Here is a 24394-nt window from a genome sequence, read left to right on the forward strand (position 1 = left end):
TCATTGGACTTGCACCAGTCTGGGTCTAGCAATGCCCTTCCTCCTCCTACCATGTTATGGCACTGCCTCCCCAGAAGTCTGTTCCCTTGGGCTCTTAAGGCAGTCAGCATTTATCCCTTCTGTATTTCATGTTCCTTGCCTGAGACAACTACACATTAAGTTTCTAATAACCTGGTGCTAAACCATTTGTAGACGACCAGCTGCTGGGTCGGGGTTTTGTACGTAGCAGAGCAGCTCCCTCACTGCAATCTATTGAAAGTCAGCCCTCGACAGAAGGGTTTGTAAAAAGAAAAAAATAAGTTTCTATTAATCTGATAGAAAGACCTGAATTAGGTCTTAAGATGAACGGTGTTTTCTAGTGCTCAACATTTTCAAGATGACCGTATTTCAGGTCATATCTATTGTAGCTCCATCCAAGTCTGTTGGGTGTTGTAGTCGCTGAGTACTACAGGTGTTTTCATTTACAGGTGTTAAGTCTTCTAGAGCTCAGAGGACTCGTGCCAGGTAGAGCCCACTCAGAAGACAAGGGCCCAGAGACAGGATTGTATGAAAGGTGTTCCTAAAAGGACTGCTTTTACCTGTTAGAGGGCTTCTTGAAGGTGGGTTTTGATGAGCAGGTAGTCAAGCCCTTGAGTGGATTAAATCTCTTAAAGTGAGTTCTCTTTTGACTTTGGACATCTAGACCCAAGTAAAGTGAAAGGGGGAGGATTTGAAGTTAGGAATAAACACATGCTCTGTAGGGAAAAGGTTGTCATCAAATGCTCTAAGGGTCATGACCCTTCAAATCATTAAGAACCATGGATTCTAGTCCAACTCCTTCTTGAAATGGATAGATGGAGAATCTGAGATGGCAGTGTAAAGCTTGCAGGAACTTGCCCATGACCAACATAGGAAATCAGTTGCAGAGCCAAACTTGAACCCAGTTCTCCTGGTATAGGTCACAGTGGTAACAACTCCTCAAACATTCGGAACAGCTGCTGTATGCCAGACGCTAGTTTAGGCTGGTGTAGGTCAGGCAAAGGTAAGTCATGTGCTGTCAGACCAGACATCAGTCATGTCACCACTTTTATGTTATTTTTATGTTGTGACCCAGAGAATACTTGTAGGGTACTGTTAAGATAAAACAGATGAGGCTGCTTGTGGCCAGAGGAGGCTGGCTGGCTGGCTTGGTCACCCTGATGGCCCAAGGCAGGGGTCCTCAAACTTTTTAAACGGGGCCAGTTCACTGTCCCTCAGACCGTTGGAGGGCCGGACTATAGTTTTAAAAAAAACTATGAACAAATTCCTATGCACACTGCACATACCTTATTTTGAAGTAAAAAAACAAAACGGGAACACATACAATATTTGTATTTGCATGTGGCCTGCGGGCCGTAGTTTGAGGACCCCTGGCCCAAGGGCTCACCGTTTGGCACACTTACAACCCCTTCTTGACAGTCAGGGCAGCTTTGCGCTAGGACACCTCCATGGAACCTGGCAAGTATAGTATTCCCCTTGCCTTCTTAGTCTAAGACTAAGAGCTGCTTGCTCAGTGCAGCTCCTCTAAGCACCTCCCTACCCATACCGCCACATCTTTAGTTTCCCCGCCACAACTGGACCATCATTTCCCCGGGCATCTTATTGTTCTTACATATTTCAATACCCTCTTCCCTCCCATCTCCCAGGTGTCCCTCAGCCAGAAGTACTCTTCCTCAGAATTTTAGCCCATGACCCCGTTTCCCGTGTTCTGAACTCCAAATTCCTCCTCCACTTCGCCTCACTACCCACTAATGCTTAATATTGGTAGCACCTAACACTTCTCCAACTTCAAGTCCTCCCCCTTTTCTGTTCTGACACGCTCATCCTGTTCTCAAATCCTCCCTTCAATTCATCCTCTCTGACTCTTAGAGCTTTAATAAAAGTAGTCTCAAAAAAAAAAAAATACATAGAGGAGACACTGAAACCAGGACTTCCAACCTGTGTCCTCTCCCAACGTTTCTTCATTCTCTTCTGGTTGGTACTCTTGCCTACAAACTTCAAACATAATATCGATGTCATCCAGCGCTCGCCCCGATCCCCCACCCCCCAACCCCATCTATGTCCTCATGTTTTAGTAGAATAACAGAGACTCCCTTTTGCATTCGCTTGCAGGGCATCCCGCCTGCCCAGGGACCTAGAACCATCTTTAGCCTTTCCCTCTCCTTTCACTCTTTTCTCTCAGCCTCTCACGTCTTTACCAACAAAATCTAAAGACCCCCCCCGCCCCTCTCACGGCCAAGTGCTCCCAAAGAGGAGTCTACGCTGTCCATCCCTTCCAGGGCCCTCCCTAGGGAGTGCAACATGATAGAGCCAGGTCGGTGCCTGATCATCCCGGGCTTCGAAGGCACTCGGTGAACGGAGACAAGCTTTCGGATTTTCCAGCGACCGGCTACTCCCTCCACTTTCATTCACTGCTTTTTCACAGTCTAGGCTCCTCCCTTTGCCTGGACTCCCATGACTCTCGCGAGACCTGCGGCCTCTGTTACGCACCGCCCCGATTGAGCGGCGCACTTCTCGCGAGGCTGCAGGCAGGGCCGGGCCGACATGGCGGAAGGTAGGGTTTTTGTGGAGCCGCGCGGGACAGCGCGGGAGCTATGGGGGCGCTGCGGGCTGCGCGCGGCAGCCCCGAGAGGGAACGGCGGGAGGTGGTCTCACGGGGCGCGGCGGGTGTCGCGAGCCTTCCTTTTCCGCCTGTCCCCCGCGTCCAGGGCGGGGGTCTTGAACGCTATTCCTATGGCAACGCCCCTTTGGCGCTCCGGGACCCCAGGGGACCCCGGCGGGCTGCGGAGCCGGGTCGGGAGGTCCCCTGCGGGAACTGAGTGCAGCCGCGGGGTCCCGAGGGCGGCCGGGCGGCTTCTTGGATTGCCCGCGGTGCTGGGACGGCGGGGGAAGTAACCCTTCTCCTTAGGAAATCGAAACTGCTGTCCTGGCATGTCCTGCATCCGGGAGGGGTACACCTCTCGCCTGCGGAAGAGCCGCGGACTCTTCTCGGGGTGAGGGGTGGCGAGAGCCGAGGCTGTAACTGGCCGGCGTGCCGAACGGGCACGCGCTGTGGTCTGCGGACTCGCCGGCAGCCCGGCATCCGCGGCTGCGATCCTTCCTCCGGCTTCACAGCTGTGCGCGGAGGGGGGCGTGCGTGGGAGGGAGTTGGCCGGGGGCGCGCTGCGGGAGAGGGGTGTGCTCCCTGGCTTCTGTCTCGCCCTGAGCCTCTGTCTGTTGCCGTCGTTATGACCTGCAGGTAGAGGCAATTGGCCTCTTAGGACCTACCTCCCTAACGAAACATTATTAGAATCCTTCATTGTCAAAGCCTTAGTGTACCTGGGGGGCTGGATGGGGGGAGGCCCAGATGTGAGGTAACTGCCAGGGACACTGGGACCTGGCCAGCGTGCTTCTCCTGTTCCATCCCATTATTGGAGGGAAATACTCCTTATCTGACTTATTTATTGAGTGACTGCAAGGTGCTGGTCACGACCTGTCGTGTTGGTTTTGAGTTAAGCTTTGTCTGAACGCACCTTTTTTTTTTTAAATCCTCACCCGAGGACATATTTCTGTTGATTCTAGAGAGAGGGAGAAGTGTGTGTGGGGTGGGGGAGGGGGGGGAGAACATCGATGGGAGAGAGAGAAACATCGATGTGAGAGAAGCATCCACCACATCCCTTGGTTGCCTCCCGCACGCACGCACCACCCCGACCAGGGATGGAACCAGCAACCCGGGTATGTGCCCTGACCGGGAATGGAATCCGAAACCCACTGGTGCACTGAGGGCGCTCCAACCAACTGAGCTGCCTGGCCAGGGCTGCCTAAACCCATCTTACCTTTGGGTGGCAGTTTGCAGGCTTTTCTCATTTGGACTAGACTTGAGAACAAGGTGAAGGAGGCCTGCCATGTGTGCTATTTGCACTGTATAGTTAAAAAAGATAGAGAGCTGGGGCTGGCACCCAGTAAAAAAAAAAAAAAAAATTAAGCCGAGCCTGTTTGGCTCAGTGGATAGAGCGTCAGCCCGAAGACTGAAGAGTCCTGGGTTTGATTCCAGTCAAGGGCACATACCTCAGTTGTAGGCTTGATCCAAGGCCCTGGTTGGGGTGCCTGGGGGAGGCAGCTAATTGATGTGTTTCTCTCACATCGATGTATCTCTGTCTCTCCTCCTCCACTCTCTCTAAAAATCAATGGAAAAATATCCTTGGGTTAGGATTAACCAAATAAATAAATAACCTTTTAAAATTATTGACAGTATTACAGATGTCCCTCATCCTACCCCCCTTCCCGCCTCCACCCAGCCCCCACCCAGTTTTTATCTTAGCTCTTTTTTTAGCATGTTAGACCTCCCTGGAGGGGGAATCATCAGATACATATTGTATGAAAGCAGTGGAGGAATAAAAGCAGAAAGAAAAGCTACATTCCATGAAGCTAGTTTTTGGGTAAATAACAGAATGTTGTGTAACATTGTTTAACTGTTCACCTTAGCCCTAAGCAGCCAGCAAAGCTTGTAGCTCAGAGCAGTGAGGTGGGGTAGAAAGGTTCAGGAGGGCCTTATTGTGTGGTGACAGGTAGGTAGTCCAGTACTTTCATACTAGGACGAGAATAGAAGTTGGTGTTTTGGGGATACATTATAAAGGTTGAAATTGTGGAGAGCAGCTGGTTTTCCATTCAGCAGTTTTACTGAGCATGTGTGGTGGGGCTTTGAAGTCAGGTTCCAGCCATGAGAAACTCACACCGGGCGGGTATGCTGATGGTTACCCTGCAAGTGCCTTGACGTGCGTGTAAGAGTTAGGGTAACATCTAGCCAGTGGAGTTTGCATCTTAAACAAAACATCCTTTCAGGGTTCAATTTAAAAGGGAGGATAGATAGATAAGCACAGTCATGAGATTCTGACTTCACAGTTTTCTTTTACCATTTTTGTGCCCTAATTTCCTGGCCTCTTCTGATGTAAGCTCTTTGGAAACCATGTTGCAAACGTTGACTAGGAAGAATTGAGTAGGGCATTTTAGTCCAGTTAGCTCATTAAACTGAAGGTGCTTTTTATGCAGAGGAAGGCAAGATTCACTAGAAAATGCTTTGCTGGGTTGTTACTTTTTTAATGCTGCTTGTTGTACTTTAATCAGAATTATCTCTTTATTATTTTATTCATTCAACAAATGAATAAATGGCATGTCCCATGCCATTGCATATAGTCTGGATACCTTTCGGCACTATCCCTTTCTATACCACTTCTTTCTTTTCTCTACCTTCCCTTTTTTTCATTTCTGTCACAAGCAATAGTTGTTAGCCTTCTCCTTGAGGATTTTTATTTTCCCAAAGAAAGTTATCTATTCACTGCAGTGACTGTTGATGTGCCAGAGTAGAGCTGTAGAATCATTGTCGAGATATGCAGGGTTTAGTCACTGGCAAGTTGAGTTGTTGTAGTTAAGATATTATGATTTACAAGTCATGCCCAACAAAATGAGAAATAGCTATGTCCTTAATATCTCTTGTTGAATCTGAGTAGGCCAACGAACTAGGTATCTATTGAATTCCACCTAGTGAGGCATTGTTGGGTGGAGGATGGGATGAGCATGGAGTGGGAGTAGAGGGAGAAGTAGTGGGTGGTTAAAAATGAATAGCCAGCTAGCTGGTTTGGCTCAGTGGATAGAGCCTTGGCCTGCAGGTCAAAGGGTCCCAGGTTAGATTCCGGTCAAGGGCACGTACCTTGGTTGCGGGCTCCTCCCTGGCCCTGACCCTGGTTGGGGCTTGTGCAGGATGCAGCCAGTCGATGTGTTTCTTTCACATCGATGTTTCTGTCTCCACTCTCTTCCACTCTCCCTAAAAATCAATGGGAAAATATCCTCAGGTGAGTATTAACAAACAAACAAGAATAGCTAGACCTAGAGTCTATTCACAGGCAACTCCGCAGTCTAGGAGGGGAGGTGAAAAGTATGTGCATAAGAAACTGTATTATGTGGTGGACAGTAAAAAATGCTTCGGAGTTACTTTGAGAATTCAGAATAGGAAGGGATTGTTTTAGGGATGGGGTGGGGAGCATTGGGTGGTCAGGGAAGGTCTTTGCTGCAAGCATTGGAGCTGGGCTTTGGAAAATAAGCCTCTTTTGGACATAGGAGAGATGATAGTGGGAAGAGGTCACTGTTCTTGATGGAAGGATATGAGGCTGGAAAAGTATGTTAAGGGCTGATTATGAAAGAATTGGTGAAGCATTTGGATTTTACTCTGAGCCATGGGGTGAGGCTGATGAAAGGTGTCAGCCAAGATAGTGACATGACTAGAATTGTCTGAGGCATGTTGAAATGGCTACCATGTTTACCTACGCCTCCATCTTGACCAGAAACCCAAAGTAGTTTTAGTTTTTTTTAAAGCAAACTTTGGTTAAATAATGGCTTTTGGACTTTGTCAGAGCAGTCAAGTTATGAAATGCTAGATACTTTAAATGGTGAAAAGTCATAACATGAAATATCTCTTAGTACCATCTTATCTATATACTAGAGGCTCGGTGCACGAAATTTGTGCACTGGAGGAGGGGGGGGGGTGTCCCTCAGCCCAGCCTACACCATCTCTAATCTGGGACCCGTTGGGGGATGTCCGACTGCTGGTTTAGACCCTATCCCTACCGGTTTAGACCCGATCCCAGCAGTCAGGCATCCCTCTCACAGTCCGGGACTGCTGGCTCCCAACTGCTCGCCTGCCTGATTGCCACTAACCGCTTCTGCCTGCCAGCCTGATCACCTCCTAACCACTCCCCTGCCAGCCTGATCGCCTCCAACTGCCCTCCCCTGCTGGCCTGGTCGCCCACAACTGCCCTTCCCTGCCAGCCATCTTGTGGCTGTGGGTGCCACCATCTTTGAGGGCAGGGAAGTCAATTAGCATATTCCCTCCTTATTAGCTATGGGCACTGCCATCTTTGAGGGCGTGATAGTCAATTAGCATATTCCCTCCTTATTGGCTATGGGTGCCCCATCTTTGCGATGGTGTGAGGGTCAATTAGCATATCCACTCTTTATTATACAGGATATAAAAGGTTAAGCGACTGGCTGGTAGGTATGATGTGCACTGACTACCAGGAGGCAGACGCTTAATGCAGGAGCTGCTGAGCTACGGTGACTTGGCAGCGACAGTTCTTGGGTGACGCACCCAGAACCAGAGAGGAGGGAGCCCAATTCAGGGGTGCGTCACCCGAGAACCACCCTCTCGGAATCAGGGATCCCTTGGGGGATGTCGAAGAGCTGGTTTCAGCCTGATCCCCGCAGGCCAGGCCGAGGGGCCCCACCTGCTGGAGGGACCCCGCTCACTCCACAGACACCCTTCAAGCTGCATCGCTGCCCCAGGTGTGGCTGGCTGGGAAGGGACCATGGGAGGTTGGCTCCAGGGCATGTCTGGCCCATCTCACCCAGTCCTGTCCTGCCTGCTACCCTCTAATTCATTTCCTTGCAATGTGCACGAATCTGTGACCCAGGGCACTAGTTTTTAATAATATCCAAACTGTGTGTGTGTGTGTGTGTGTGTGTGTGTGTGTGTGAAGTGGGAGAGTGCAGACTGGGAGGACTATCTATGACCCTTACTATCCCTTTTCACTCTCCTCCAGATGGTATTGCTATCTTTTCTTTCCTCTTCCCTTCTTTTCATTACAATATGTGAACTTGAGTTCTCAATAGTAAATACATCCACTTATTTCTTATTCTCCATTAAACAATTTTCTATAGTTAGCCCTCTTGGTTAATGAGTATTCAGTAACCCCAGTGAAAGAAAAATTTCATCTGCCTTATGACAGATTTAGAAAAGTAGCAGTGGTAGTAATTCATCGCCATGAGGAGCTTATCTATTCCAGTGCCAAGAAGGAAGATACTGTATTTTAGGGAGACGATACTTTAAGAAATATTGTTATGTGGAAGACCCTAATATATGTCTGAAACAAAAATTATTCTTGTAGTTCTCAAAATAGGATTCTATCACAGCTTTTACAATTATTTTCTTTTATCTAATAGACATAGAGCAGAGTAGGGATAGTCAGGTAGTCATTAAGGAATTATACAAACCACTAATTCACTGCTAAAATCGGGACTTGGATGTAAGAACTATACAAGTCTACAGAAAGGAAATATTATGATTTTGTTAATCTAAAAAGATTTAGTGACCCTGGCCGGTATGGCTCAGTAGTTATGTTAGGGGCAAAAGTAGAATTTTGGGGACTAGCTACAGTTATAAGGTATATTAATCATACTCTGTTAACCATGATTACCTTGTTCTGATTAAAGAAAGGACATTCTAACCTGGCTGGGAGTTGTATGCCCCTCGGACCTGGGAGTCAACCTTGGAATTGCATCCATTCTCATTCAAGAACAGCCTATTATCATGGAAAGATTAACAACCTTGTTGCCCAAACAATGGAGTCCTGACCCAGCCTGCATTGCCTACCTCATCATGTAATCTTTGTCCTATCCAATAGGAAGATTAATCTTGATATGCATAGAATGGAAAGGAGAGAGAAGGGTGACTGGTTACATGTGTGAATGATGCTAAGCCTACCAGGAAATGTTGGTGTGATGGTGTTCAGAAAGAGAAAGATGTCAAATACAGTTGACAAATATTTATAGTAGTATAACCACCACCACAGTCATCATATGGAACATTCCTATAATCTTAAAAAATTTCCTTGAACTTCTTCACAGTCTATCCCATTCCCCTGGTCTCTCGCAACCACTGGTTTATAATCTATCACCATAGTGTGCCTTCTGTACAGTTTCATGTGGGATTATACAGTATGTAGTCTTTTGTGTCTGGCTTTTTTCACTTAGCATATTGATTTTGATGTAGTATGTTTTATGGCTGAGAAGTATTCCATTACAGTCATGTGCTGCTTATTGAGGATGTGTTCTGGGAAATGTGTTAGCTGAATTCGTCATTGTGTGAACATCATAGATTGCACTTACACAAACCTAGATGCTATATATAGTCTAGCCCAGGGGTGGGCAAACTTTTTGACTCGAGGGCCACAATGGGTTCTTAAACTGGACCGGAGGGCCGGAACAAAAGCATGGATGGAGTGTTTGTGTGAACTAATATAAATTCAAAGTAAACATCATTACATAAAAGGGTACAGTCTTTTTTTTTTTAGTTTTATTCATTTCAAACGGGCCGGATCCGGCCCACGGGCCGTAGTTTGCCCACGGCTGGTCTAGCCTATTGCTCCTAGGCTACGAACCTGTATAGCATGTTACTGTACTGAATACCGTAGGTAATTGTAACACAATGGTATTTGTGTATTTAATCATATCTAAATATAGAAAAGGTACAGTAAAAATACAGTATAAAAGATAAAGTGTGTGTATATGTGTTCGAGCAAAGTGTTAGGGGAGGGAGGGTGGGAGAGGGAAGGTGCCATTGGAGGAAGAGTAGATGATAGGAGGAGGGGTGGAAGAATAGAGAAGAAAGGAAGAGAAGGGGAGAGAAAGGAAGAGCAGAGATCAGAACTGACCCATAGAGATAAGGGATTTTTTTTTTCCTTGAATATTTTTTGATCCATGGTTGGTTGAATCCATGCATACAAAACCCAAGGATACAAGAGGGCTGACTATATTTAGGTTATCTTTATTTTGTCAGCAGTGTCTTATAGTTTCAGTGTGCAGGTCTTGCATATTTTTGTTCAGTTTATTCCTAAGTGTTCTATGTATTTGCCATACTATTGTAAGTGGATTATCATGGCCTCTGCATGATAACCCAGAGCTTTCAAATTTGGATAACAATTAAAATGGAAGCAGGAAGAGGAGTTTGATTTAAGGGAGATGTTAAGTTTAATTTTGGCTTTGTTGAGTTTGTAGTACCAGTAGGTTACCCTTCCAGCAGGAGTTCTTGAGAGAGACTTGGAGCCATCTACATAGGGGTGACAGCAAAGAATGGGTATGCTTGAGACCTCCAAGAAAGGAAGTTTAGAAAAAGTTCAGTTCTAGGTCTGAACCTTGCAAACTTCTTTTAGAGAATGGGTAGTCAGAGTAGGCTGTAAGAAAGTTAGCTGTAGAAAGGTAGGAAAAACACCTGGAGTACAGAGAGAGGAAAGAATTTCAAGAAAATCAAGAGAATTTCAAGAATGGACTGATTAAGAGCTGGACAATGCAGAGAGGTTGAGGATCTTGAGTTAAGGAAGGGTAATTGCAGTGGGTGGTTTTATCACTGTGATGGAGATCCTTTGAGTAGAGTGGTATGGATAGAAGCCAAGTTTCAAAAGATTAAGGAGGTAAGGAAGGAAGCAGTGAGAAAAGAGGACTGGCTTCAGAAATTAGTGGAGAAGGAAAAGAGCATGATAGACAAGACAGTCAAGAGTGTGAACATGTATAAACGTTTATTTGGGGTAGGTTACTGTGAGCATGTGTATAAGGGTAGGAGGTGAGCCTGGAGAGAGAGAGGTCTTGAAGATGCAAGGGCCCTCTAGTGGCAAAGGCTTTGGTAAAGGAAATCAGAGGATATAGAATTACAGGCATTTGAGACAGATTAACTACTTTCTTCTCTTTTCATTTGGCTCTGATCATTTTGGTATACTAATTCTTTTTTTAGTATTTCAAGAAAAATGGTTTTAAGTATAATAATGTTACATGCAATAAACATTGATATTTCAAGAAAAACGATTTTAAATGTAATATTACATGCAATAAAAAATGAATATTTCAAGGGGTATACTAATTCTTTAAAAATTCCCTAGAACAGCTCAGCCTGTGTGGCTCAGTGTTTGAGCGTTGACACATGAACCAAGAGGTCACTGGTTTGATTCCCGGTCAGGGCACTTGCCTGGGTTGCAGACTTGATCCCCAGCAGGGGGCGTGCAGGAGACATCCAATCAATGTTTCTCTCTCACCAATATTTCTATCTCTCTATCCCTCTCCCTTCCTTTCTCTCTAAAAATCAATAAAAACATTTTTTAAAAAATCCCTAGAACAGGGTTTGGTAAACTATGACCTGTTGGCCAGATCTGACCTGAGACTTGTTTTTGTACTAAGAATTATATATGTGGGTATGTTTGTGTATATGCATATGTGTGTATATGTAGGTGTGTGTATATATTTTAATAGTTAATGAAAAACCAAAGGAAGACTCATGGCATGTGAACATTGTATGAAATTCAATTTTCAGTGTCCATAGATAAAATTTTGGGGGGTAGCCATGTGCTCATTCATTGATGCTTTTGTAGGATTGAGTAGTTGCTACAGAGACTGAGGCACAAAGAGCCTAAAATATTTACTATCTGGCCCTTTGCCAACTCTTGATCTGTAAGGGTCATTGTGGGTTCCTTTTTTGACTGTCCCATGACTTGCTGATTATTATTATTATTATTTGCAATCAATATTGGTCTCTGTTTTAGGGCCTTTCATAGTGAATGCAGTTGTTTTTTTTTTGTCTCAGGCATCTTTGTTTCTGTCAAGACTGATGAACTATCAGAAAGTTCATCAGAATATCTGACCTCAGACTGCATTGATATTGGGTATTATTTGTAGAGAAACATGACAAAATTATAATGCAAGCTGTTGACATTCTTCATTGATATTTAGCATAGCTCTTTTGGTGAAATCAGAGGTTTTATCCATTATTTAAATTTCTAGGCTTATTTTTCAAAAGCAAAGTTGGAAGTAGAGAGAGAAGAAACCACAGCTGAAAACTAACCACTTTGTAAAGAAATAGTGGTAGTAAATCTTTAAACCAGACACTGTTCTAAATGATTTAGCCTACCTTAACTCAATTACTCCTTGACAACCACTCTGAAATACTATTATTCCTATTTTCCACAGGAGAAAACTGAGGTCCAGAGAGGAGTAGGTAACTTGCCCAAGGTCACAGAGCTAGTAAATGGGCAAGTTGGGGTTACAACCCAGTCGAGTGAGCCTCCAGAGCACATGCTCCTAAGACTGTTGTGTTGCCTTTCTCAGAATAACCACGAACACTTACTGGGGGGCAGATACTCTTCTAAGGTCGTTATATGTATCAGCACATTCAATGTTTACAACGCACTAAGGTGTTACAACTATAAAGTTGTGGGGCCACTGATCCTAGTCAGTCTAGCTCCCCTGCCTGTACCCTTCACTGCTGCACTGTGCTGTAGCTTTTCCCTTCATTATTGCTCAGAATGGTAATTTTATTCTTTTTCCTGTAAGAACTCTACAGCTTGGTGACACTTCAAGGACACATTGCATTGCTGTTTGCAAGGAGACAATTTTCCCCACAGGATAACATCTCAGCCATGGGCGCTTTTTCCATTACACTCTGAAATGGTAATTGATAGGTGCACTTGTGATCTGTTTCCCCTACAAAAGATGCTGGGCAGAGGGCCTGTGATTTCGTGAATAAGAGCCCTAACTTATCCTAAGGCCTTCTTTTATCTTGCCTCATCTCTGATCATAACCTTTGTGGTTTAGGTCTTTTGTCATTGTCCAGGCTGCAGCTGGAAATTTGTGTCAGAAATTCTGGAGCGAGACTTAGGGTATTGCTGTGGATTTTGGAATTATATGTGTATAATCAGTATCCAAAGAAATTTACAGGGACTGTTTGAGAAGATGATCAAAATAGCTTTTACTATCTCATTTTAAGGATTAGATAAAGCAACCAGCAACTTTCTACTCTTGAAGGCAAATAGCCTCATAATTCTCCATAATAATCCCCCAGATTCTTTGTGACTATTAATTTTGTTTTTGACCCTCCTGTTTCTGAGTTCCTTGTAGATACTATTTTGAGTTTACATTTTTTGTTTGTTTGTTTATAAATCTTTATTGTTGAAAATATTACATATTACCTCCTTTGACCCCCTCCAGCCCACCTCACCCCTTATTTTTACATTTGATACTACTTTGGTGCTCCGTTGTTTGCAAGAGGTGCAAATTAGACTGCCCTTTTTCAGAACTCTCAGAGAGGCAACTCATAATCTACCATAATGCTTAGTGCACTGTAGGTGCATCATAAATACATGTAGATTGGTGACTTAAGTGACATGGAAGTGCAGAGTTAATTACTCATGCTATAGTCCTGATGGGTTGGAGCTTTTGAGCAAAATACTAAGGTTGCCTAGAACAGTGGTTCTCAACCTTCCTAATGCCGCTACCCTTTAATACAGTTCCTCATGTTGTGGTGACCCCCAACCATAAAATTATTTTCGTTGCTACTTCATAACTGTAATTTTGCTGTTATGAATCATAATGTAAATATCAGATATGCAGGATGTATTTTCATTGTTCGCGACCCACAGGTTGAGAACCGCTGGCCTAGAATATTATGTGATTGAAACCAAGGTTAATGGGTTCGTTCAGTTTGGTTCATGGAAGAAGAATCTGTAGTCCATAGCCACAGGCTGCCCCTGTGAAAACATGGAAGCTCTCTCTCCAGCAAGGGGACTATAACCCCAGGTTGAACTAGCAAGATGACTTACCCTCTGGCCACCCTTTTCAGTTGACTTAAGCAGAGGCAGGTGAGTGGCAGACATTTTTGCCAGTGAGCTCTTGGGGGACTAGGCTAGGTCTTGCCTTCTAATTATTTGTATTTGCCATAGAGCCAAGTACTATGTCTGTTTCACAAACCTATTGACTGATAATGGTTTAAAAGGAGAATCTGACCAAGAATGTAAAAGGCTGAAGCCTTTTCTTTGCATTTTCTGGGCTCAGAATGCTACAAACCATACAGGCTTCCATTTAAATCAGGTAGGGAATGTGTGGCCCACGGGCTGTATAAGGCCCTCAAAATCATTTGGTCCAGCCCTGCCAAGGCACTAGGGGTGAGTTAATTAAATGTCTGACCAAATATAGCAGGCTAATTTTTAAGTTGATAATTTTGTATGGCCCGCGAATAATCTTATAAATATCCAAATGGTCCTTGGCAGAAAAAAGGTTCTCCACCTTTGGTTTAAATCTTTTGATGTAAAACACCACTTTTCTGGGATGTCTTTCCTTGCACTAGCTTAATACAGGTGGTCTTGCTTCATGCTCTATCTGTATTCCATGTCAGAGTGCTGTTGTTGTTATTGAATTGTTTTGTTTACCAGCTCTTCTTCTTCATTACTCTATAACTTTGTAAAAAATAAAAATGTACCAGGGTGTATTTTTTTACTTCGACACTGGCACTGCATAGGTGCTTAGTAAATTTTTAATGGATGACTAAGTTATGCAGTTGTCCACTTAAGAGATGAAAATCTTTGAACAAATCAATGAATGAACAAAAACATTGCACTTCAATTGGCCTTTTACCTAAACGGCATTGACTCAGAATGAGGCAGATTGGGTTAGAGATGGGCTTGAAGATAGTGTCAAGATTTGGAATAGCTGTGGTGGGAAATAGAAGGGTGAAGGACTGAGGCCCAGAGACTGACCATAGCAGCACCATTGTTCCATAGTTAGACTTTGATTTATGGAGGTAATTTGCATGGTTGTGTGATTCCCACCAAAACTCTAGAGCCCAGGTAAAGTTCCCTGACTGTTCCTTCCTTAGGGGAAGCCTTTCCTGATGTCCTAAGTTAAATTACTTTATTATAGGTTCTTACAGTTTTGTTCTTTTTTTCTAGTATTCATTATTGTTGTAGTTTTTGCCTTTGATTGTTACAATTGTTATATAAAAGTTTACTTCCCCAGTAACTAAAAGCTTTTAGGGAAGATATGTCTGATTTTGCTTACTATTGTGCAGTGTCTGGCACCTGCCTAGACACTAGTAAATATTTATTGAATTTAATGAATCAAATATAGTGGTTCTCAACCATTTTAATCTGCCCCAGCACACCTGTGGAATATGACTTGCTTCCATCTGAACCATTATTGACTGCCCTGATCCTCTCCTGAAGGAGGGCAGGTGTCAGATAGTTTAGGGTAGTGGTTAATAAGTCACAGGTCCTGGAATGAGAATGCCTGGGCTCCTCGCAGCCCCACCTCTCACCAGCTTTGTAACCTTATGCAGATTCTTGTTTTTTTTAATTTAAATTCTTTATTGTTGAAAGTATTACATATGTCTCCTTTTTCCCCCATTGACCTCTCCCCGCCCCTTCCCACCCCCAGCACAGGCCCTCACCCCCCTACTGTCTGTGTCCATTGGTTCTGCTTATATGCATGCATACAAGTCCTTCGGTTGATCTCTTACCTCCCTACACCCTTCCCTGCCTTCCCTCTGAGGTTTGACAGTCTGTTCGATGCTTCTATGTCTCTAGATCAGGGGTGGGCAAACTTTTTGACTCGAGGGCCGCAATGGGTTCTTAAACTGGACCGGAGGGCCGGAACAAAAGCATGGATGGAGTGTTTGTGTGAACTAATATAAATTCAAAGTAAACATCATTACATAAAAGGGTACGGTCTTTTTTTTTTTTAGTTTTATTCATTTCAAACGGGCCGGAGTTTGCCCACGGCTGCTCTAGATCTATTTTTGTTCACCAGTTTATGTTGTTCATTATATTTAACAAATGAGAGAGATCGTGTGATATTTACCTTTTTCTGGCTTATTTTTAGCATAATGCTCTCCAGTCTATCCATGCTGTTCTTATGCAAATGCTTAATCTCTTTATGCCGCAGTGTTCTCATCTGTAGTGTGTTACTAATAGGCCCTACTACTTGGGTGTGTCATGAAGTTTGTATGAGAGGATTCACAAAGCTTTTAGAACATCATGTGACATGTGAAAGTTAGTTACTATTACTAGTGGTTTGAAAAAGACTTCTAAATGATTTTGATAATTTTCTTTCCTTGAACCTCCTGGCTTAATGGTAAAGGATTTGTAGGGCAGGTACCTGTTAGCATCTTATGTGTGTGTCTGTTCATTGTCATATATTGAATATTGATCTTCAAGGGAAACTGAGAAGAGAAATCCCTGGACCATGATGGTCTTTTTGGCCCAGTGATCCAGTGACACCCTGAAATAAAACCATTCTTTTTTTTTTTTTTTTTAAACCATTCTTTATGAACCAGGAGGTCACGGTTCAATTCTCGGTCAGGGCATATGCCCAGATTTGTGGACTCGATCCCCAGTATGGGATGTGCAGGAGGCAGTTGACCAATGATTCTCTGTCATCATTGATGTTTCTATCTCTTCCTCTCCCTTACTCTCTGAAATAAATAAAAAATATATTTAAAAAAGGAGACGTAGAGCCCAGCCGGAGTGGCTCAGTTGGTTGAGCATTGTCCTGTGCACTGAAAGGTTGTGGGTTCCATCCCTGATAGGAGCATGTACGGAAGGCAACCGCTGTTTCTCTCTTTCTCTCCCCCTCTTTCTCTTCCATCCTCTCTCTAAGCATGTCTTCAGGTGAAGATTAAAAAAAAAAAAGGTAGCCATCCTATCTGTGGAATGAGGGATTAGTGAATGCTGACTGCTTTCACCTGCTATGGTAAACTTGATTCTTTATTTCCCTTGCAGAGGAGGTGGCCAAGTTGGAGAAGCACTTGATGCTTCTCCGACAAGAGTATGTCAAGCTGCAGAAGAAATTGGCAGAGACAGAGAAGAGATGCACTCTTTTGGCCGCACAAGCAAACAAGGAAAACAGCAGTGAGTCCTTCATCAGCCGCCTGCTGACGATTGTGGCCGACCTCTATGAGCAGGAGCAGTATAGGTGAGCTCCTTGGACACAGGGCCAGTTTGGAGAAGCCAGCCCTTTAGCTTTATTCCCAGGCCACATTGCAACTTTTCCTCTCTCTTTTGTTTAAAATACGTTTTTATTGATTTCAGAGAGAGGAAAGGAGACGGGGAGAGAGTTAGAAACATCAATGATGAGAAAATCATTGATCGGCTGCCTCTTGCACACCCCCTACTGGGGATCAAGGCTGCAACCTGGGCATATGCCCTGACTGGTAATCGAACCCTGACCTCCTGGTTCATGGTTGGTCAACACTCAACCACTGAACCACATCGGTTGGGCTCAACTTCTCATCTCTTGTTGACTTTCTTCCCAAGTTTATTTCTCTGTATTGAGTTTCTAGAATGTAAGTTTCTTAAGGCAAGATTTTGTCTATGTTTCCTGCTTATCTTAGGCACAGATAATAGAACCAGAAGGTCACGGTTTGATTCCTGGTCAGGGTACATTTCCAGGTTGCTGGCTCGATCCCCAGGAGGGGGGCATGCAGGAGGCAACGGATCAATGATTCTCTCTCATTATTGGTGTTTCTATCTCTCTCTCCCTCTCCCTTCCTCTCTGAAATTAATAAAAATATATCTTTAAAAAACTATTTAAATTCTTCAACAAAATGCATGCTTATGGGGAAAAGTTTATTGGTAAAAGAGCACCTGCTTCAAAAACTGATTTTCCAGTTTCAGTTTCTCCATCTAGTTTTCTCTTTAATCGAACTAGAATTGTTGATACGCTTCTTACATAGTTACAAAGTATGTTCTAGATAGTGCTTTTGTGGGGTAAAATGTGTCTGCATGAAGCTTATATAGAAACAATATTCTGGTTGGGTCTCCTTTTAAGTGAATAAGTTAATTAATATAATAGTTTTATGTATTCATTCATGTAATAGTTTTTGTGTATTTAGTTTCTAAAAGCTTTCCAACCTAACATTTATTTTAGAGGGAGTATGAAAATTTAAAAAACACAAATATAAGCAGGGTGATGATAATTAATGACTTGGGATTGCTGTCAGCACAGCCATATGGCACATACTGTGTCAGCTCAGTAGGTCATTTTTAGGTTTTGTTAACTGCCTAGATCAGGGGTGGGCAAACTTTTTGACTCGAGGGCCACAATGGGTTCTTAAACTGGACCGGAGGGCCAGAACAAAAGCATGGATGGAGTGTTTGTGTGAACTAATATAAATTCAAAGTAAACATTATTACATAAAAGGGTACGGTCTTTTTTTTTTTTTCAGTTTTATTTGTTTCAAACGGGCCGGATCCGGCCCATGGGTCCGTAGTTTGCCCACGGCTGGCCTAGATGCTTTCCTGCCTTAGCATTTGACATTTCAGAGTAAAACATAGATAGATAACTATTTGGAAAGCTCTTTTCATATCATAGCATGTCATAAATATGGAAACATGTTTGAAAGAAAATATTTCTCTCACTGTATTTCTTTATAAATGGTTAAGTAAAAGATGGCCAATAGAAGGTCTGAATGTTTCTCATAAGAACAGTAATCTAGGTATTGGGTCTCATATACTTGACTGTTTTATCAAAGCTAATTTGGTCATAACTTTTTCTGTTTTTACTGTACTTGTGCATTAATGTGGTGTGGAGCATGGCAGCACTATAGTCTCAGAGCTGACATCACAATCTTTAGGCTTTCTGTTTTTCTCCCCTGATGATTATCTTGATTTATTGCTCATAAAACCTATTCTACTTTTTATATGAACGTTAATCATCCTATTTAACTTGTAGGTTCACCACCTTAAGAATTTGTTTAGATGTCTTTGAAAGCAGAACATCCGTGTGAACTAAAGCCATAAATTAGAAATAGAAAACATGTCTAGCAACATATTAGAAACATGACCCATCAGAATTAAGTGCTAGCATAGAGAAAGAAATTTGCTGTGATTTTTTTTCTTTTGCAGATGTATGTTGATGAATGTCAGCTGTGAATTCTAGCTATACCTAGTTATGGTGACATTTTTCTTTTTATATTTGTGGATATGTTTCTTCATCAGTGATCTAAAGATAAAGGTTGGGGGAAGGCACATCAATGCTCACAAGTTTGTCCTGGCGGCCCGTAGTGACAGCTGGAGTCTGGCCAATTTGTCTTCCACCAAGGAGCTGGACCTGTCAGGTGAGCCTCTGACCGGTTGGCAGAAGGTTAAGGTGTGTTGTTTTGAAATATTTGTGGTTTAACAAAAGTAGAATACTTTTTTAAAAATATATATATATTTTATAGCTTTTTTATAGAGAGGAGGGGAGAGGGATAGAGAGTTAGAAACATCGATCAGCTGCCTCCTGCACACTCCCTACTGGGGATGTGCCCACAACCAGGGTACATGCCCTTGACCGGAATCAAACCTGGGACCCTTCAGTCCACAGGCCGCTCTGTCCACTGAGCCAAATTGGTTCGGGCAAGAACACTTTTCTTATTGATCAGTGGTGACCATGAACTAGTTAAATAATTATTAGTGAATCAGTAGGTTATACTTTGTGAATACCTTCATTTACTATCTGGCTAATAAATAGTAAATATTTGAGTATCTACAGTATTTTTATAATTTATAAAATATAAATGTCTGTCCAGAAACTCTTTTCATATAATAGTATACTATAAATATGGGAGCATGTATAGAAAACAATTTTTCTTTCACTCCAAGAAAAAGTCGTCCTGTTCAGTTGCCTAAAATTGAATCATAACTATCAAAGTACTTTTCCTGATCTGTAAGAACTGAATTCAGAAGTAACAGTACTCCAAGGAATAAGAATATTTTTTATTTAAAATCAAAACATGAGTGCGCTGGCTGGTGGGGCTCATTTGGTTGAGCGTCGTCCCATGCTCCAAAAGGTTCCTGGTTCGATTCCCAATCAGGGCACATACCCAGGTTGCAGGTTCAATCCCCTGTTGTGGTAAGTACGGAAGGCAACCGATAGATGTTTCTCTCTCACATTGATATTTTCTCTCTCTTTCTCCTCCCTCCCTTTCCCTTTCTCTTTCTCTAATATCAATAAAAACATATTTTTAAAACAACAAAGAATGGGCTTCATTCTTCGGAATTTAAATAGGTGCATTGAGCTGTTTAAAGTTATTATTTAATTGTTTTATGCCACATTATGTTGTGTAGAATTTGGGTAAATATGGTGGTAAGTAGACATAAAAACATCATTTTTGAAAGTTGACTTCAAAATGCATTTTCAGATGGTACTCTGTTGTTTTAAAAAAACAAATTTTAAATTTAATGCTGCTGTTAATAGTCATGAGAATTTTAATGCATGATAAGGAGAATACCTAGGCATTACATTATGAGTTACTTCCAGAAGTGATTGGCTCTGTGAAAATTTTGTTAAATTGTCTTTGCTGACCATTCAGAAGGTACTGTTTTCCATGTGTAGTACTGGGAACACTGAGATCGTTATAACACAGTCCTTGCCATACAGACTGAGCTCATACTCTGTTAGAGGAAATGGGCCAATAATAAATCATTGCAGGCCAGGTCTGTGTGTATGGTAATATAATTGCTTTATGTTAAGGTACAGAAGACACTAACTAGGGCTGATAAAGGTGTCAGAGGTGAGCAATGTTGCAAAGGTTAAGTAGGCACTTATCTCAAGGATTTAGGGGAGCAGATGTCTAATGCTTCTCCACTGTGAGTGAACTCATTGTATGATCATTTCTAGGGTTTAACCTGAGGTCCCTAATTCAGAGTTGTAAGCACAACAATATACACACATGCGTTTACATGTGCACATGCATTCATGTCTGTAACTAAAACATCTACTTGGGAAGCAGTCTTTACTGGAACAGCACCAGTTTACATGACTGAAATCTCTGAGCTGAGCCTTTCAATTTTAAGTCTTTTGAAGCCATATATCTTTGACCCCTTATATAACAACTATGGATAACATTAAAACCCATTAGGTCAGGAGGTATCCTATATAATAAAACCCTAATATGCAAATCGACTGAACAGGGGAACGACTGGTTGCTATGACGTGCACTGACCACCAGGGGACAGATGCTCAACACAGGAGCTGCCCCCTGGTGGTCAGTGTGTTCCCACAGGGGGAGCGCCACTCAGCCAGAAGCCAAGCTCAGAGGCTGGCAAGTGCAACGGGGGTGGCGGGAGACTCTCCCGCCTCTGCTGCAGGGGGGCAGTAAGGAGCGAGGGGTCCGGAACTGTGAGAGCCTTGGACTGTGAAAGCCCCAGATGAATTATGTGCAATGGTGAAATACTGTATGCAATCAAAATGGATAAGAGTGGAAAAAATGAAATATCGACTGCTCCCTGGAACAACTAAAATTGCATAAGAAGAAAAAATTGCACAAAGGTGTAAAATGTCTAATTTAAACATTAAATTAAACACTTTTTACTTTTTTGGGCACCATAACATTTAAAAAAATGTTTCTATTGGTTTTAGAGAGGAAGAAGTTAAAACACAGCTTTTACACTATTTATACACTTGTTTACAAGAACCGATTTCCAATCTCCCTCAAATTGCTGGCCAGCCATGCAGTTGTTGCTTCCAGGTATCGCATAACACACAGGCTTCTTAGGCAGTCTCAGCTACTGCAACCCCAGATTTAGGCAACCACACCCACACCCACCCAGGCAGTTCAGCAGGACTGCTGGGCCAAACACATTCAACATGAACAGGTCCACATATGCCACCATCTCCTTGGATCCCTCCCCCACGATACACTTCCTCAAAGATAAATTTTATAAAGTAAAGATGCCTATTAGCTATCTTAGTAAAGCCACAAAAACTTGACTCTGCAGAGTCTCACTCCTGAAAGCAAACATAGCAGGAATCAAACCATGCTTACTATTATACAGGAGGAGAGTTCAGGCATCTTTAAAGGCATTAACATTGTACTTTCCTAAACTCTAGAAATTCTCAATTCACTATGATACAATCTTGTGGTTAGATAGTCACTGAGTTAAAGTTGCTGTTAAGTATTATGATGTACTGCCCTGCCGGTGTGGATTGAGCATCGTCCCATGCACCAAGAGATCGCTGGTTTGATTCCTGGTTAGGGCACACGCCCAGGTTGTGGGCTCCTTCCCCAGTATGGGGTGTGCAGGAGGCAGCCTCAGAATGCCCTGCATAAGAAAAACCACTGAAGCAGAGCATGTCTCTCATCCCAGAGTGGGTCAGACTAGGGCTCGGGGACCAGGCAAGGACCATAGAGGTCTCTTGCCACCCAGAGCTGATCAGGTTTGCCCAGAGGAGAGGCAGTAAATGTTTCTCATGCCATACAAAAACACTTGATTCAACTTAGGTGTTAGGTGAGGCGATGGGGATTGCTGGGGCTGTGGCTGGGTCTCAAAACAGGAAAATTCCTGGCAGCACTGCGAATTAAAAGAGCCCAGACCTCAGCCAAGGAACCTCCAGTCCAGGCAACAAGTGGGATCCCTGGTGCCCGAGACGGGTCCCTCACTTGTCAGTCTCATCGGGGTTGCCAGAATATAAAACCAGACAACCAGTGGATCCAGGCTGCCTACCACTACTTGAACCAATTCAGCAGAGACAGGGTTGAATCATATATGAGCGTTTATTCCAATACTGCCGGCATTGTGGGAGAGCAACAGGTCATCCACGAAAATCCGCTCTCTCAACACACAAACAAGAGCATACTTTAATTATTTCTCAAAACATTTTAAAAGTTCTATTAATACATTACCAGGTTAAAAAAAAATACATTGCCATCCCGGTTTTATGGTTCAGTGTTAACCTATGAACCAGGGGGTCATGGTTCGATTCCCAAACGGCACATGCCCAAGTTGCAGGCTTGATCCTCAGTGTGGGATGTGCAGGACGCAGCCGATCAATGATTCTCTCTAAACAGTGATGTTTCTATCTCTCCCCCTCTCTGAAATCAATAAAAATTATATATATTTAAAAAAAGAAAAAAGAAAAAAAAATACATTGCCAGGTAAGGGAGAAAGGAAAAAATAAGCCTTAACATGATCACTATTAGTATTTTGGTGTATTTTCTTTCACTTTTTTTTATGCCTTTTTAAAAAAATACCTGGCTGTTTTATCTCCCACTACATTTGGAAGAGAGTGGGTTAATAAGAGCTAATCAGTTGTTGCCTAATTATTAAGTTAATAAGATGTTACTGGCCCATGTTTTGCCTTTCTTACATAATGAAGAATTGAGTATAGTTTCTTAGACCTTAGCTAGTCATCAGTATCACATGAAGGACTTGTTAAAAGCCAAATTCTAGGCCCCAGCTCCAGAGTTTTCTGATTCATTAGATCTGGGGTGGGCCTGAGAATAAGAATTTCTAACAAGCTCCCAGATGATGCTGATTCTTCGAGCCCAGGACCACTGCTGTAGACCATGGTTTTACGCTATCATAGTTTTGATATTTTATACTGTGATTTTCATCCCAAGCATTTCCCCAAATTGCTATAGGGACTTTACCTTAAAAATTAAATAAGTAATACATGTTCATTAAATAAAAATCAGGAAAAAAGGAACTATAAGAAAAATTAATTATGACTTCAAGCAGGGTTGATATTTTAGTGTATATCTTTCTAATTTCTCAATAGACAGAGGGACAGATAAACAGTCAATCTGACTAAGGCCATACCACCCTGAATGTCCTTGATTCTGGAATTCTGAACAGAGTCAGACCTGGTTAGTGCTTGTTTGGGAGACAGACACAAAACTATATACGCGTGGGGTGTGTGTATTTATGTATGTGTGTATGAAATTCTTATTCTCAGGCCCACCCCAGATCTAATGAATCAGAAACTCGAGGTGGGGCCTAGAATTTGAGTTTTAACACCCTTATACGCATAGATGTACTCAGACAAATATATCTAAAAAAAATGGTATTATGAAATATATGTATTTTTTTAGCCTACTTTTTAAATCTATGTAGTAACTATCCTCTTATGCTGAATATAGATCTAAATCTTAATTGATGCAATGTTTTCCAATGTGTGAATATGATGTAATTTATTTAGTTTGTTCTCCGTTATTGGATTCCAAGATTTTTGTTCCATTTTTTTAATTATTAAAAACAATACTGTGCTGACTATCTTAGTACATATATTTCTTTGTATTTGCTCAGTTTTTTCTTAATAATTTACATATATAGTTGCTGTGTAAAGTTTATGAACTTCTAAGAATCTTTGATAGTGTGAGAGACAAAAAATATATTCTAATTTAAATTTGTACTAGTATTTAGTTATTGGTAAGATTTATTGGCCATTTTTATTTATCTCTGTGAATTACATATTTATATCTATTGCCTGTTTTTCTATTGGATGTCTATCTTTTCATTTTTTTGGTAAGATCTTTTTTATTAGAATGTAAACTCTTTGTCATATGTTTAAAATATTTCCCCTCATTTTTTGTTGTTAATCCTTACCTGAGGATATTTTTCCGTTGATATTTTAGAGAGAGTGGAAGGGATGGGGAGACATACAGAGAGAGAAACATCGATGTGAGAGAGATACATGGATTGGTTGCCTTCTGCAAGTGTCCAACCAGGGCCGGGAATCAAGCCTGCAACCTAAGTATGTGACCTTGACGAGAATTGAACCTGGTGCCCTTCAGTCCACGCCAATGCTCTATCCACTGAGCCAAACCAGCTAGGACTTCCACCAGTTTATTTTTGTTTTGTTTTTTAATTTTACTTATTTCTTTAGTAGGTTCATTTCCCCCAGCTACCTCTCTTGCAAAGCTAATACTTTTCTGTAGTTAGATGCTGCTCAGAATGCTAAATCACCATTTAAAAAAATATTTTTCTTGATTTCAAAGAGGAAGGGAGAAGGAGAAAGAGCTAGAAACATCAATGATGAGAGAGAATCATTGATC

General features: G+C 42.4%; 1 protein-coding gene across 2 annotated transcripts in view; it reads left to right on the forward strand.

The window, feature by feature from the left end:
- The first annotated feature begins 2548 nt into the window (after positions 1-2548).
- The window catches only part of ANKFY1 (ankyrin repeat and FYVE domain containing 1), a 63184-nt gene continuing 41338 nt past the window's right edge, over positions 2549-24394 (forward strand). Inside the window, exons 1-3 of one of the 2 annotated variants that reach the window (XM_070395494.1) lie at positions 2549-2572; positions 16359-16551; positions 18576-18694. In XM_070395494.1, coding sequence (XP_070251595.1) covers positions 2563-2572; positions 16359-16551; positions 18576-18694 — 322 coding nt within the window. In that variant the 5' untranslated portion in view covers positions 2549-2562. Of the gene's footprint in view, positions 2573-12222; positions 12259-16358; positions 16552-18575; positions 18695-24394 lie in introns of those variants that run through there. The other variant, XM_070395495.1, reaches the window with a different exon arrangement.

The sequence above is a fragment of the Myotis yumanensis genome, unplaced genomic scaffold (genome assembly GCF_028538775.1).
Source record: "Myotis yumanensis isolate MYYU_CA2020_CCGP unplaced genomic scaffold, mMyoYum1.0.hap1 SCAF_16, whole genome shotgun sequence".
NCBI classification, from domain to species: Eukaryota; Metazoa; Chordata; class Mammalia; order Chiroptera; family Vespertilionidae; genus Myotis; species Myotis yumanensis.